The 15,419-nt window shown below is 63.2% G+C and overlaps 1 protein-coding gene across 7 annotated transcripts in view; it reads right to left on the reverse strand.

Annotated features, from left to right (window-relative positions):
- Positions 1–633: 633 nt before the first annotated feature.
- The window catches only part of STIM1 (stromal interaction molecule 1), a 95,647-nt gene continuing 80,861 nt past the window's right edge, over positions 634–15,419 (reverse strand). For 3 of the 7 annotated variants that reach the window (XM_086481577.1, XM_086481578.1, XM_086481576.1), the window contains exons 11-13: positions 13,559–13,639; positions 10,338–10,728; positions 634–1,187 (exon numbers count right to left, since the gene is read on the reverse strand). In XM_086481577.1, the coding sequence (XP_086337703.1) occupies positions 635–1,187; positions 10,338–10,728; positions 13,559–13,639 (1,025 nt within the window). In that variant the 3' untranslated portion in view covers position 634. The remainder of the gene's footprint in view (positions 1,188–10,337; positions 10,729–13,558; positions 13,640–15,419) is intronic. The other 4 variants (XM_086481580.1, XM_086481581.1, XM_086481582.1 and 1 more) reach the window with 3 other exon arrangements.

Here is a 15,419-nt window from a genome sequence, read left to right on the forward strand (position 1 = left end):
AAACAGGGATTTTTTTTTTCCCCTCCCAACCGTCGTAGCGATGGGGGCCGGGGTGTAGAAAAGTGACTCACGGGAACGAGGGGGGAACCGCCGGCGAGGCAGCTCGCACCCCGAGAGCCGAGGGCGCGAGCCAAGCAGCGGGGCCCGCTCCGCGCGCTCCCACCACCCCGACCTTCCCACACAGCCTGTGCAAAAGTTGGAAGAGGCAGAAGAACCGGAAGAAGAACCGTTAAATCGTCATAAAAAATAAAAATAAAAAAATAAAACCACATTGAAACCAAACCCAAATGCCGTGTGGCTGAGCAGAGGCAGGAGTAACTGGAAGCCATGCACAGCAAAGCCAGGGACCGGAGCAGTCGCAAGGGGGGAAATGGCGGCTGTTCTCTTCGGGGGCGGGGGGGAGCGGTCGTCGTCTTCTCTTCTTATAATTCTGAGCGATCAGGAAATAAATAAGTTTAAATAGCTCCTCCCGCTGCCGGTGTCGGGTGAGGTGACGCAGAAACGGAGGGTGCGGAGGGGAGGGCAGCGGGGCGGGCTGCGTCCCCGGTGGGCGGCCGCCCCGTGGGTCTCGCTCCCGGGTGGGTTTCCTCTCTCCTCACCCCACCCCCCCGCCCACCCCCTCCCCCTCCTCTCTCTACTTCTTGGGCTTCTTGAAGATCTTTAGGGGGAACTTTTTCTTGCTCTGGCCGAGGTCAACCTCATCGCCTGTCAAGCTGCTGTCCTCGTCCCCCGGGCTCTTCTTGGCAGCCAGCTGCGGGATGCGGGTGCTCTTGCTGCTGCTGGGCCGGCAGTCAGAGATGGGGGAGGGGGTGTCGGGGTCGGTGGAGCTGGGGCTGTGGGACCGGGAGGAATCCGAGTGGCTGTGCTTGCCGGCTGTCTGGTGGCTGATCTCCCCCAGGCTGGAGGACTTCTCCATGCCGTGGTTCACCATCATCATCTTCTTCATCACCATGGGGCTCTCGGGCAGCCGCTCCGGCAAGACCCCCAGGGCGGAGGCTTCGGCGGGGTGCCTGCTGCCGCCGTTGGGGGTGGGCGCGCCGATGGCGGGGTGGCCGGGGGCAGCCTCCTCGATGGACCTGGTCAGCAGGTTGGGCCGGGCAGCCAGCAGCTTGGGGGCAGAGCTGGGGACACGCTGGTGGTCGCTCAGGTGCGGGATGGAGGAGTCGGAGTCGCAGCGAGTCAAGTCTCTGGGGTTGGAGAGGGCGGAGGGGAGAGAGAGGCCGTTAGCCCCGCCGGCCGGGGGGACGCGCGCCCCAGCCCGCGCGCACACGGATGCAGCAGCCCCCCCCGGTGCAGGGGAACCACCCCCCCCCTCGAGGCAGCCCCCTCCTGCGCCAGCAGCGAGCCCCCCGGGAGCAGGAGCGGGGTGTGGATGGACGCCCACCCCGCTCCTGCCGCCTCGCACGCCGGTTCTGCTCCTCCTCCGTACGGGCGCCAGCGGGACGGCTGCGGTGGGCGACCCCCGGGGACGGGCTCGTCCCGCCCGGGGCCAACCAGCCGGCACACGGGGCACAGCGACCCCCCCACCAGCGGCAGGCAGGGCTGCTTCGCCGCCTCCCCCTGCCAGCGCGGCCCCTCTCCCCGCGGCCAGCACCGACCACGCAAGAGCCAAACCACCGCTCGGGTCAGTGCCGCGGGGGGCTGGAAGGAAGCGCTGGACGTGGAGGCAGAACCAGAGGGATCGAGGCCCCGATCCAGGAGGCAGCAGCAAGCGCTCAGCCCCGAGCTCGGGGGTCCAAAGGCACCGGTGGCCATCGGGGACCCTTGCCCAGGCACCGCGGGGCTGCCTGGCCCCAGCTCAGAGCTCCTTCCCGCTCCCCAAAAAACGACCCTGCCGGCCCCCCGCTTTCCCACAGATCCCAGTGGGGAGCTGGTCGCCATGGCACAGCTCGGCCCTGGGCCCCGGAGAAGCGGTGCCGCTGCCAGAGCTGCCCCCTGTCCGGCCGCGGGGCTCGGGGGCGGCTTCACCGGAGGGTTCCTCTGCGCCCGCCCGCTTGGCCCCGCCGAGCCGCCAGGCCGCAGCCCCGGGGACGGAAAGCCCCAGACCCACCGTTTCCCCCCCATTTTCCCGGGTCAGCTGGTGCAAACCTCTAACCCCGGCGGGAGGAATTAGAGGTTCGGCGCTCCCCGCGAAGCCATGCCCCAGCCGTGCCCCTGCCCGCGGCCCCTCTGCTGCACAGCGGTTTGTGCCCCCAGCCCGGTGCCTCCTCGCGCCTGCGGGCGGCACTGGGTGCCCGGGGAGCGCCCCGAGCCTTTTTGAAGCGGGAGAGTGGGAGGTAGGAGGAAGGGAGGAATGGAAAGTCACGGCTTACTCCTTCCAGCCGGGACGGGCGGCAACGCTGCCGTACCCCGTCCCCGCGGTGCCTGCCGAAGCCCGCTGGGGTGCCCGTGCGGCCGCACGAAGAGCTCCGCCGCTCTCCTGCCACCTACTTTAACGCCGGCCTCGGACCCCGCGCTGCCACCGCTCCGGCCCGACCGGGCAGGCACAGGCAGGGTGGGACGGGGGTTACGGGGGGACCCGGCCCCTGCCTCACGCACAGCCCGCACCGGCCGGAGGCGAGGGGTCCGGAATGGGAAAGGCGAATGGAGAGAAAAGGAGCGAAGAGGAGGAGAAGCGAAAGGGCGCGAGAAGGAGGCGGGAGGGGCTCACCGGTTCCTCGGCCCCGGCCGCCCCTTGCGGGGCACCAAACCCGCCCAGCGCCGCGTGCGAAGGGCCCCCGGCTCCGGCTGCACAGCACCAGTGACGCGGGGGCCTGGGGGCAGCGAGGGAGACGCGAGAGGACGGCCTGGCTGCAGAGCGGGGACGCGGAGGGGGCTTCCAGGCCGTACTGGGTGGGTGCCGGGGAAACGCGACGGCAGCGACAGACCAGAACGCCGCCCAGCAGCGCGAAGGCTGGAAAGGTTCTCTCCGGTCACTGCCCTCCATAAGGGTAACAGGGGTGGGGTTTTTAAACAAAACCCACTGAATAAACCGGGGCCCTCGTTTCGCAGCTCCGTAGGAATCTATGGAGGAAAGGGGGTGGGAAACCAAGCCCCTGGATGGTCAGGATGCGGCCCAAGATCCGCTGCGGGAGCCCAGCTGTGGAGACCGTCTCATCTCGTATTCTAACGCGAAGAGAACAGCCCCAGGCGCTGCCGAACAGCCCCTGCCCCTCGCGCACGCACACACGCGCACCACCGAGCCCGTCGGGCACGTGGGCGACGAGAGCCGCGTCCTCCAGGTTCGCGGCAGGCCGGGGAGAAGAGGAACGGAGCGACGTGGACGGTGCGAATCCCCCAGCGTCCCGGAGGCCGTCCAAGGGAGCCAGCTGCCACGGAACACACCGCACGGAGGCACGGGAGATACCGCGGCTCCACAGAAGGTCGGAGCCCACAACGGGGATGACTGGGGCTGGGTCACGGGCCGTCCGTCAGCTTGGGGAACAGCAGCACCCACACAACTCGATGGGGCCGAACACGGGAGTCCTTCAGAGCCATCTTCCGAAGGGTGGACACCGATGGCACCCACACACCGCGGGCAGCTCGGGACCTCAGGCGGCTGCTAGTCCACGCAGAAGGCGTAACCACAGCAGCTCGACTCCTTTCCCTTAAGAAAGTCCGGGGTCTCACGCTGCTCCTGGACGATTCTTGTCCACATTGGTGCTTAACACGCCTGCCAAGGGGGAATTTCTGCTGGGGAACGTCTGCCAGGCCACCCCTTGTCTCTCAAGAAAGGGCGGCAGGAGCCGTCGTGGTCGCGCGCTGAGCTGCTGCGAGAGAGACGCCGCGAGGGTGAGCCGGTGCCGCACCCAAAGTGCCCCTTTTCCACAAAACCAAAGCCGACTTTGGCCCCGTGGGCTGGCACCGGCCCCGCAGACTGACGCCGAGCGAGGGAAGGCAGCGGCCGGCGTGTCCTCCCGGTGCCGGCGCAGCGAGGAGAGGGAGCCACGTGCTGCTGCCGAAGCTGCCCCTCCTGAGCTGCCCGTCCCGCCGCCCTCTGCCGCCGGGAACAGGGGAACAGGCTCCAGCCGGACCCTCTGCCCAGCCACCCCCGGGGGAGGCAGCCCAGGAGGGAAGGACGCCGGTCTGCGCCAGGGCCGGGGGCAGGCAGGAGCCCCTCCAGGCAGCGCCGGCTCCTTTCGGCGCGCTGCTACGGCAGGGGTCGGACCCCCGCTGCCCCAAGGACCACCCCAAGGACCACGGTGCAAGAGCAGAGCGCCCGCTGCTGCCCTTCACCCGGGTGCAGCACACCACGGCCAGCGCAGGCGGGTTGGGACAGCAACGCCCGCTGGCTCGAAACGCCACGTAACCCCACCGAGGAATCCTCTTTGGCGGTAAAAATCACCCCAACCTCTCCACAGGCTGCCATCATCACACAGGTAGCTGGGGGGGGGGGGGTGGTCAGCGAAACGAAATCCTTTAAAACAAAAGCAAGAAAGTAGCAAATACAGCAAAAAATAGGGTTTTTTTTTAAACAGAGATGACTTAAAAGATGCCTCATTTGTGAGAAGGTGCATTTTCCCCCTGCAAAGGCCCACCAGCTCGGGGGCAACCCGGCGAGCCTCTCCCCCTCTCCCCCGGGGCCCTGCACCGTTTTAAAGGCAGAAGAGACAGACGCCATCCCGCGGCTACGGCCGCGCGTGGAGAAGACGACGACAGCAGACGGAGAAACGTCCCGCGGTGCAGGAGGACCGTCCCCCCCGGAGCGCGGTGAAGCCGATCCTCGGCAGCTGCCTGCCGTGCCCCGGCGAGGCGGAGGCGAAGCGCTGCCCCTGGCCGGCGCCGCGAGCAGCTCGGCGCAGGGCCTCGGTGCGCGCCACGGCCGCCGCGTCTCCTCCCGGGACCGCTCTCCCCGGAACGGGGGGTCTCCGGGCACCAAGGGGGCGGTGGTGGTCACTCGGCGGGGGTCCACGGCCCCATTTGCGGGTGGGGGTGGCGCTGCTGTTCCCTGGGGCGCCCTGCCCCGGAGCGGGTGGCCGGCACCGTGCTGGGCGCCGCTCTTGGTCCACCCTTGTTGGACGGCCATTTCTTTCTCCCTGGGCACGCCGGCTTGCCGTCCAGCCCTTCATCTTCCTCCTAACCAATGCTCATTTTCTCCAGAAACCCTGAGCAGCTTTACAACCACGGAAGTATTTCAGACTACTTTTACATCTTGTTTTTAAAGAAGCCTCAGTTTCAACGCAGAACTCCTGCAGGGTTCCCTCCCAGAGGCAAGGCAGGACAAGCGACTCCCACTCCTGAAAAAAAGGCTGGAATAGGAACACTGCTGTCATCCAATAATCGGTCATTTCTTTGTCTGGAGGTCATCTTGCTTCAGTTGTGCCGGCCCTCCGCCTTGCAATCTTTGGCTCAAACCTCAGTTCCACAGCAAGCTTTACGGCAGCTCCTCCCTCACGACGCCCCCAAAGGGTGCCCCGGCAGCAGAAACATCCTGAGCAAGCCAGATCAGTTTGGGGTCATCCGTGCAAAACCCACCCTTTTATTTCAGATTCTTTCTCGTGAGCTTCCTGCTCGGATCACCCTGAATTTGGACTGTCAGCGAATGCCGGCTCGCCGTCCAGACCGGGGCTGAAGGAGCTGATGGGGGGGAAGAGCCCACGAGCACAGACTTTCCAAACATCCCAGCGGTGCGAGGCTGACCCGTTCCGTCCATCACCTGTCCCGAAGGGCCGAGGCAAGTGGCGGTGACTGCCGACACCAGCACGCCGAGCGGGCAGCGAAGACCCCCGAGCAGCAGCAGCAGCCCCCTCCGTGGAGCTGCGGTTCGACCCACGGCAGCAGGCGTGCGGTGCCGGCCCTCGGCAGAGCGCTCGCCACGCCGGGGATGACCCAAGGGGCCGGCTGGGCCATGAACCCACCGCAACAGCCGACGGACCAGGACATTCAGGGCCACGCGGAGGGGGACCCGCCGCGTCCCCGCTGCGGCACCCCCGGCACGGACTGCTTTTCGGAACCGAACACCAGCAGCTGGAAACTTCGGTGGGGACTTCCCACAGCCCAAAGTGACCCTTTCTGGTGGCTCCCAGGAGGAAGCGCACGACAGGGGAGGCGTGTGCGTCCGTGGGGCCGTGACTCCCTGGGATGCACGCTGGCTTCGGCAGAGGGCAAGGAGAAGGGGACATCCCCGAGCCCAGGGCGGGGACAAGAGGGGAGGAAGGACTGTTGCCAGGATATCACTGGTCATCTCGGGCGAGGCTCAGCCAAAAACAAGGGCTGGCCTGTACCCTGCTCGTTTTCAGGAGGCCCACGCTCCCGAACCGGCGAGGCCCGTTGTCAAGGGCAAACGCCGGCCCAGGGCACGTCGCGGGAAGGCGCCTTCGGAGAACCCACGGCTGCGGTGCGGCGGGAGCGACCGAACGCTCGTCCCTCCTGAAGAGCCCCCGAACACGGAAATCCCCAGGAGCCTCATTCGAGACAGGGGGTTCCTCCTCCCAGCCGCCCCGCCGTGGTGCCCGCGGCTTTCCCCTTCCCACGCACCCGGGCACGCCTGCAACCGACGGAGCCCGACGCCGGCGGCGATCCCCGGCGCGAGGGCAGGACGCGGGCGCTGCCGCCGTCTCGTCGGCGTCCACCTGCGCTTCCTCCCGCGCCCCCAACCCCGAGAGCCCGAACCGACCGCGGCGACCGAGAGCGGGTGAGGAAATGGGCATGGGCCGACTGGGCAAAGGAAAGCAGCGAAGCGTGGAGTAAAGAAAGACTGGCAGCGGTGGAGGAGGAGGGGAGAGGGCAGGAGGGTGACAGAGAACAGATACTTGGTTTTCCTCAGCTCTGCAGCCCCCGAACGACCTCTGCTGCCTGCGCTACCCAGGACACAGGCTGTGGGAAAGCTCAGGAGTGGCTCAGGGGTGTCCTGACACTGAAGCAGGGCTTGGTGTACCAGCCTCATACAGACCTCGCTGCCTCTACCACTCCCTGCCGTTTACCAAAAGCCCGCCGAGCTGCAAGGCTGTATATTTTATACATATATACACACATATATATCTGCCTATCCCCCTAGCTAGCACGTGGCACCAGGGCAGCAAAGGCTGCCCCTCAGGCAGAACCCAATTTGCCGCGCGGCTTCTGCCGCTCTGCTCAGCCTGGCGAGGTCAGGGCCTTCCAAACGGGCTCGACAACGCAAACCCAAGAGGAATTCCTGCCCTCCCCTCCTCTCAGAGCCGTGGGCTACTCGTTTCACTGCATTACTGACGCTCTCCTCTTGCTTTGGCTGCCACCTCCCTCCCCCCCTTGGAAAAGGGCCACCAGCGTGGGGATTTGGTCCGACGCTCCCATCTCCACCAGGCTTGTCCCCGCGCTGGAAGCAGGCACTGGCAGCAGAAACCTCTGTGCACACAGCGCCCGCCGCCCCCTCTCCCCGCCCCCGCCGCCCCCCAGGGACCCCCAGTCCCCCCGGGTTAACATTAAAAAACACACATCAGCCTTCGAAATCGGAACAGCTCTGACCTGACTGGCACGGGATCCTCTGAAGCCAATTGCAAAAGAGAAGCAAAGAGTGAGGAGTTCACGAAAGCAATTCACCGGCCACGCGCTGGCCTTGCCCGGAGAGAAGGGCCCTACCGGGTTCACCCCCAGCAGCCTGCGGCGCCGCTCGCAGGGAGAGGAGCGATCCCCGAGCCTCCCTCCGGGGAAACGGCTTGCTCCGAGACGGTGCCTCCCGCCAGGGCTCGCCAACATTGGCACCTGCTGGATGGGCGAGCAGCTGAAGCGCCCCAGCAGCCCAAAGCACTCAAGGCAGCGCTCTCCTCCTACACAGGGAGCCAGGAATTTTTTGGGTTCCGCTTTCGTCCTTGGCAACGGCTCCCTGGAAAGCCCTTCTCAGCCTCAGCTTCCCCATCTGTTCCGCTTGCCTCTGGGGGGCTGTGGGGCTCGAGGGATGCACGTAAAGGCCTCCGAGGCTGGTTATATAGAAAAGAGAAAGAGCGACACATCGGCTTGCGCTGCGGCGTGCCTCTGTGGCAGTATTTTTAGAGATGCACCTAAGCTGGAGCTGCCAACGATGCAGTTTGACAAAAAAAACCCCAAAGCAACAAAGTAAGAACATATTTGGGCACCCAGTTCTTCACTTCTGCCATCTGAAACGAACCGAGAAAGGGGCAGCATGGATTTCGGAGTCGCCTGCCACGGCGTAGCTGAAGCAAACCTCAGGTGAGAAGTTCTTACTCTGCGACACTCCCTCTGCTCAATCCATTATCCTGCGTCAACGGGTCGTCTTTGCTACGGGAGCAGGGAGAAAACAGTCCTACCTTCCACTGAGGGGTGAGCAGGTAGGGGCTGACGTGCTACCAAGTGCCCGTGGGGAGGAAGGAGACGACCCCCGTTATTCTCCCCTAATGCCCTCTCAGCACCATCGCCTTTTCTAACTGGGATCTCAAAGTCACACCACATTTCCCTCCGCCGCTCCAGGGGAGTCGGCAGGACTGAGACTTTAACCTGGTCAGCAGTTAACCACATCACAGGCCTCAGCTGAAAAAAATCATCATGTTTATAGAGCTAGTTTTGAAAGAGCACGCCAGCCTTCGAGCTCCCAGGACAAGCCCTCCTTCCTACAGAGACAGGAAGGTCGATGGCAAACAGGGACCGTTCCCAGCTTCTATCATCCAAACGGGGACAGCTGCCACCCCACTCCGACTGGCGGTCGTTAATCTAAATTTTAATTGCGCTGCTTCTCACAGTGCCCCAAAGAACCATGAGGGAGTGAACCAAGACGTTGCCCTTTAACTGCCCGTGGCGGAGCAGGCGCAGGAATTCCCCCCGCCCCGACGCTCCAGCATCCAGAAGCTGCCTGGGGCTGCGCGGGGCTTTCCAGGCGCTGCTGCTCGCAGCCTGGGCTGGGGGATGCCCCGGTCCCGGGGCAGCCGGGCTTGGAGACACACAGGTTAGGGACAGGGTGAGACATCCGAAACGGAGACTGTGTAAACGATGCCAGGGGAGAACCTACACCTAAAGGCAGAGGTACCCACGGAGAAAGGAATAATGGTACAATGTGACGAATGAAGATGTGGTGACTTGGAATGTCGTCCTGCCTGGATAAATAAACGGGAAAGGACGTTGCCCCTGTCGACTTCCTCACTGAGAGACGTCCAGCCTTTTCCCAGCAGTCTGTTCCCCAGCGCTGAGGACAAGGAGACTATTTTAACGTTACCAAGGAGAAAGCGCGGAACAGAGAGGCGAAATGGCTTGGCCACAGTCGCAGGCAGCTCCCTGGCAGGGCAGGCGGACGGGACTCCCCCCACAGCCCTTCCCCGTCTGCTTCTGCGCCGACACCTCCGCACCGAGCGCCGGCGCCGGCCTCGCGCTGGAGACCACCAAACCCCACACCCCGCTCAGCCCTCGCCGAGGGCTTCAACCAAGCATCTGCGCGGACGCAGGCCCCAGCAGCGCTGCGGGGCTGGGGGCATCTGACCCACAGCGGGGGCGAGGACCTCCATCGACTGCCGCCCGCGGACCTCCTTCGGATGAGAAGCCACCCGGGGCCGCCCGAGGAACGCGACGCTCCGCCCGGGCTACGGAAGGGTTCTGAGCTCAGGGCGGCTGCCGGAGGCCCCCTCGCAGCACCCCAGTTAGACCCGACAGGATTCCCGCATCTGCGGCCCCCCCAGTGCGGTGAGCAGGGAGAGGTCAGGGATGTAGGGGTGTGGATGACAGCCAGTCCCTTGGACCCCATCGTACGCCGGTGTCCAACGAGCCATCGCTCGCCGGCTGTGGCTACTGAAAGGGACCGAGCCAAAGCCAGGGAACCAGCAACAAGAAGCTCCAACTCTCTCCTTATTGAGACGTTCCTTAGCCAAGAGACAACCACGCCTCATCCCCCACCAAAACAGAGGTGGAGAAACTCAAAATTCCTAAATCCTGCTTTTTGCCACCTCTTAGGAACCGCATGGATCTCAAACCTGCCGGCAGCACCCACTACTCTCTCGCAGTACCTACCCACCGTGTTTCCTTTGCAATTCGCTTGTGAAGACCCCAAATAGGTCAAGGCTTCAAATAAGGTCAGTGTTTGTTTGGTTAATCGTGTTACCCTTGTTCTCACGGGCGCAGCGCCCACGTAAAAGACTGACTGACTTAGCGATAACCGAGCGCGCCCCGGCATTCTCGTTTGCTTAGCCGCAGTTAAACCACAGCACCTCCGTGGTTTATGCACCCACTGAGAATGCAGATATGGGAATGGACCACGGAGCACTCCCTACAGGGTCCACTGGCACGGGAGAGCGGTTGGAGAAACAAACATGTGGATAAACCATGAAAAAAAGGCCCAAAAAGGAAAGGGCAGGAGGAATCTAGGCGAAAGAGCACCCCAGCAAGCATCAGCTCTGAGACACAGCAGGCAAGAGGGAGCTAGAAAAGAAACAGCAATATACCCAAAGCTCTCAGTGCGACAGCGAACTCCAGAGGTGACATCAGGAGGGGGTAGATCGGGGATGGAGTCCATCTGAAGGAAATAAGAGGAGGTGGTGTGATGGTGATAGATAGGGTGGACATGGCAAGCAGGAGCAGATGCAGCGGTGGCGGATGAGGAGCAAGAGGTGGTGGTGGCAGCAGATGATGGGCTGGTGCCGGGAAGGTCGGAACTGAAAGACTGTCCGGAGGAGAGGCTGTGCATTCGACGGAGAGAGACTCTGCCCGCCCGGTAATGGGCAGGTTGGCCCGACTCATTCTGGCCTTGCACGTAACCCTCTACCAACCTCTGAGATCCGTGGGCGTGCTGCGGGTCCACCAGGCGCTGGCGAACTGTGCCGGGCAAGGCAGGAGCTGCAACGAGAGAGAGGGGAGAACGCTGAGGGCAGGGCGGCAAAGCGGCGAGGAGGCACCGCCACGGAGCCGCCGCCCGCGGCCGGCGCTGCGCACCGCGGCACCGCGCCGCCAGCCACCGGGGCGCCGCTGCAGCCACCCCCACCCCACCCCGGTTTAACGCAGAAGCAGCGTGAAGGTGGCGCCGCTGCCGAACGTGCCGGGTTAAGGCCCCGCCCGCGGAACACCACGCGTGACATTCCTGATCCAGGCGCTTTCTGAACACCTTATCTGACCATCTGGCTGGCAGCAGACGCTGGCTGCGTGATTCATCCTACCCAACCTGACCTCAGGGCTACCACCCAGGCTCCCTTTTATAGTAAACGTGAAGAAGCCGGTACTTTCGGGGCATGATTGATTCCAGCCTAACGCAGGCATCCACATCGCTCGGATGCTTCGTGCCTCGGCAGCGCTATTTCCCTGCACGGCCCAAAAGAAGGAGCCGCCGGTGACCAGTTCGGCAGCCGGCGAGGTGAGCTCAGCTCTGCTCCGGCCTCCAGCACCACCGTGCCGGTGCAGCTCTGGGAGCCAGGCACGGGAATGCGGGACCGAAGGCCGGGGTGGGAAGTACGGTTGCGCTTGGGGCCAGGAGAGCTTCCACGGAGACGCAGGAACCTCCCAGCCTCGAACCCTCGGCAGGGCAGGCGCACAGTAACCGTGCTGTTGGCTGGGCAGGCACAGGCCTTCGGCACAAGGGTAGCTCTGGCCCAGAGGCGGTACCGTCCCTTCCCAGGTCTGTCTGACAATTACCTGACGACCAAAGAGACGCTTCATTCGAAAAATATTTCTCTCTGAGTTGCAAATTCATCTTAGCTGGGAGGAACAAACTGGACCGTCTCCTTCAGTGCGCTGCCACCAGCTAATTAACAGCTTTTAAAGATCCTAACGATCTTTCTGGCCACAGGGGTTTACCTGTCAGGTGAGAGAGGCCAGCGAGCTCAGCCAGTTCCCTCTGCACCCAGCCGACACCCAGAGCCAGGGGGTCGCCTTCAGCGGGGCAGCGGGAGGCACCTTCCCCTGCCTGGAGCGCTCTGCACGCTCATTTCCACCAGGAGGGCGTTACACGTGGAAAACTCAGGAGCCAGGGGCTGCATCGCCTCCCCGCAGACCGCCGGAGCGGCTGTGTTTAACCCGCTAGCTGGAATTTCCATACAAGCTGTTCCCTCTTCTGCAGGAGATAAGGTGTTCAGGATTTCTTGTGTGCGTAAGAAACAAATGTAAAAACGGGTTAAAAAGGTGAACAGACAGGAAAGCCAAGAAATGGAGTAGAAGGAGAGCTCCTTCGGGAATCGAAGAACCAGCAAATCACTGCTATGAGAGCACAGAGCTCGGAACCACGAGTCTCCTGCAGCTCGTCTGGCAGCAATGACTCGGGTACGGAAGGATCACCACTGGGACATATTTCAGGTGGAAGAAGGAATGAGCAAGAATAATTGAGGCAACTTTGCTGTTTCCACATCCCCGTGGTTAATCTCCTGTTCTCTCACCGGGTCCCACCGCTCATGTTTGCTCCTTCTGGCTTTACCTCGCTGCCCATCTACGGACCTCTCAGCGGAGCTTCCTAGTTCAAGATTTTATTTTTTTTTCTCTTAAGGGCTCCAGAGCTCAGTTTAAGTGAAATCGAGTCACATGGAGTCAAGGCAGGAAAAAAAAAATCCCTTGCTCTGGTGGGGACCGCACAAACGCCCGATGGGAGGCGGTGACGGGGAGAGCGCTAACGGGCAGATCCGGAGGCTGCTCCAGCGGGCGGCGCGGACGGGAACAGCACAGTGGATCCCTGCTGGCCTGCTGCTGGTTTAGGAGCCCCAGTTCGGAAGGCTACTGGGGAGCCCAGCTCTGCAGAACGACTGGCTGGGGGATGAGGGGTTTCTGCTGCACGTCCCTTTTTCTCTGGGGCCGTGGTTTTTTCCCTATGGGTTGTGGTTTGGATTTCCCCCTGGCGTTCCACCCCTCGTTGAACAACGCCCGCCTCCGCGCCCTCCTTGGGCCCGCGCTGCCCTGCGATAAGCACGGGACCGAAGGCCGAGAGCTCGCCGTGCACCCCCCCGCGCCCCCTCGCTTCCCACGAACGGCGTTTTGCCGGCGTGGGCCGAACAACCGGCTCATCCCCCCGAGGGAGACGGCCGCCGCGCCGGCCCAGCGCGCAGCCTGGCTGCTCCTGCACGTGCTCGTCCTCCGTCCCGCCGCGGCCGGCACCGCTCTGCCCAGGGCAGGCTTCCAGCCGAAAACGAGGGGCTCGGCTCCTCTGGGGCTGAGCGTGCCGACCCCGTGGCCCCGGCACATCAGGGCACCGGGGAGAGATGAGCACCAGAGGTGTCGTCGCTCCATTTATCTGAGGATGCCGAGGGAAGAAAGGCACGGCGCTCGGCAGCAGCCCCCGTGGGGAGGGATCAGGGTCAGCCTCAGCCGAGGGGCTGCGGGCAAAGCCTGCACAGAGAAGGAGGTGGGATGGGAAAGGGAACGTTATCGCCTCCTGGCCCAGCCTGAATCCTTCCTCTCCACCTCAGGGCTGAAAACAAGTGAGAACAACCCTCCACACTTCATAACTGGGTTTTTTTTTAAAAAAGCAAAACCCAAGAGCACATGAGAACTACAGCGAACTGTGATTCTTCTTCATCCCACCAGACTCTTCCCGGGGGGTTAGTAAAGATGCTGATGACTCAGTGAAGAGAGGTACATTCATTAGTTTTCCGTGCCAGAAAGTTGGAAAATCTGTGTATGCGTTTTAGTCCAGAAAAAGGGCAGAGTGTAGAACAAAAAAAAATTAAAATATAGTTGAAGAGAACCAAACCAGGGTATTTCCAGAGGGACTGATCCTCCGAGGACAGGGACGAGCGGTCACTGAACCTGCGCCCGAAAAGCCAGGCTGCGTCTGGGATGGGCCAACCGGGTGTGAACGGGAGAGAGAAAAACGTGATTTACCAGGAGCATCATCACGGGCTGTGAGCAACACCCCCGGGAAAAGCCCCCTAGGGAAAGGCAAAGGCTGCCTTGCTTTGGGAAGGCGGGTGCCCAGCGCCTGCCACCCGGGGCTCCCGCCCGCGGGGACGCCGATCGGCGCTGCGGCACGGAGGCCGGCAGGCTCGCTGCCACCCTCTCCCTCCAGGTGTCTCAAGGCAGGCACGGAGAAGCTGAGGCTGGAACATCTCGGCGGAAGGCTCGTGCCCGTTGCAGCGGACGCCCCCCGGAGAGCGCGCTCCAGGTGTGACGTGGGACTTGTCTTCAGACCCCCCTCTCTCCCCCCTACCTAGGCCTGCATCTCTGCAAGGGTTTGGGTGGAGCCGCCCAGCTTGGTTTCTCACGGTAGCTGGGAACCACAGAGACTGGCAGGACACCGTTACCTGCTGGAGGCTTCGAACCTTCCCTACGCGGAGCCAACCCCATGAACCGCCGGCTCCAACCCCCCGCCGTCTGCTGAGCCCTGGGAACACGCGGATACCCTGGTCCTCCTGCCCTGACATCCTGCGGGCTACCCGAATCCTCGGTGCTCTGCCCTCATCCCTCCCCCCATCACCCTGAGCCCCACCTCAGCACCCGCCTCCAGACCTCCACCGCATCTACCCAGAGCCCGAAAGCACCAGGCGGGGGGCGGTGATGGCACCTCCTGCAGCGCACGCTGCCACCCCCAAGCCTCTCCTCTTCCTCTCCCCCAGTTAAACAGGCTTTTGACAAAGTCCTCACTAGAAAACAACCCGAACCAGACCGAACTGAGAAGACTGCCGCAGCGAACGCTGCCAGCGCCCGCCCTCTCCCCGCTGGGGCTCAGAGAGCCGCGCTCCAGCCACGTGCTGCTCCCCGCCGCTGTCGCGGGGCCTGGAACTGCTCCTCCGTTCGCCCCCGCAAGAGCTGGAGAGAGGAACCTGTGTTTGGAAAATGCATTTTGGAGAGAAGCGAGGCCGAATCGGGGTCGTTTTAACACGGGAACAGCCGCCAGGACGGACTCGCAAACCTTCCGCAGAGGAGGCGCCTTCGCTTCGTCCGGGCGCTCAGCCATGGCGAGAGCGACAGGCCCCGGGTGACCCAAGTTCAGTCCCGGCCTCCGAGAGATCCGGGCTCCTGAGAGCGGGATCACGCCCCCTGCCTCGGCAGCAGCCCCGCTCCTGCCTGCGGGAGCCGATGGCCTTTGCGGACGAACAGTCGCCGATGAGGAGGGAGGGAACGCCCGCCGCGGTGACCACGCCACGGGCGCAGGAGGTGGGGCACTGGGGTTGGGGTCTTTAGGAAACGTCTCAGAGCCATGGAGGTGGGCAGCATCACACCAGCGGGCTGCTCCTCCCCGGACACAATGGCACGAGGAGGGGGCGTCTTTGAGTCCTTTTATGTCCCAAACAAGGCTCCAGCCAAGGGGAGATGGGGACAACGCACTTCATTTTCCTTTCTCACATCGGCGAGCCTAGCCCACGCCTTTGGGGGTTTTTTTCTAAACACTTAAATTCAGTGAGTTGAAGAGAACAGCCCACATGTGACGACACGATGACGAGTGACATCTACAAGTGACTAGTTCTGCTGGAATTACTGGGCTGCGAGCAACCCCGGCAGTGGTGGTCTGGCACTTACGGACATCCCCGACCCTGAAGGACTCACAGTTCGCCTTTGGTCATTTAAAAACCGACTCAGACACCTTAACTCCTCCTAACGCGCTTGAACCACCG

The sequence above is a fragment of the Leptosomus discolor genome, chromosome 1 (genome assembly GCF_034619465.1).
Source record: "Leptosomus discolor isolate bLepDis1 chromosome 1, bLepDis1.hap2, whole genome shotgun sequence".
In the NCBI taxonomy this organism is placed as follows: domain Eukaryota; kingdom Metazoa; phylum Chordata; class Aves; order Leptosomiformes; family Leptosomidae; genus Leptosomus; species Leptosomus discolor.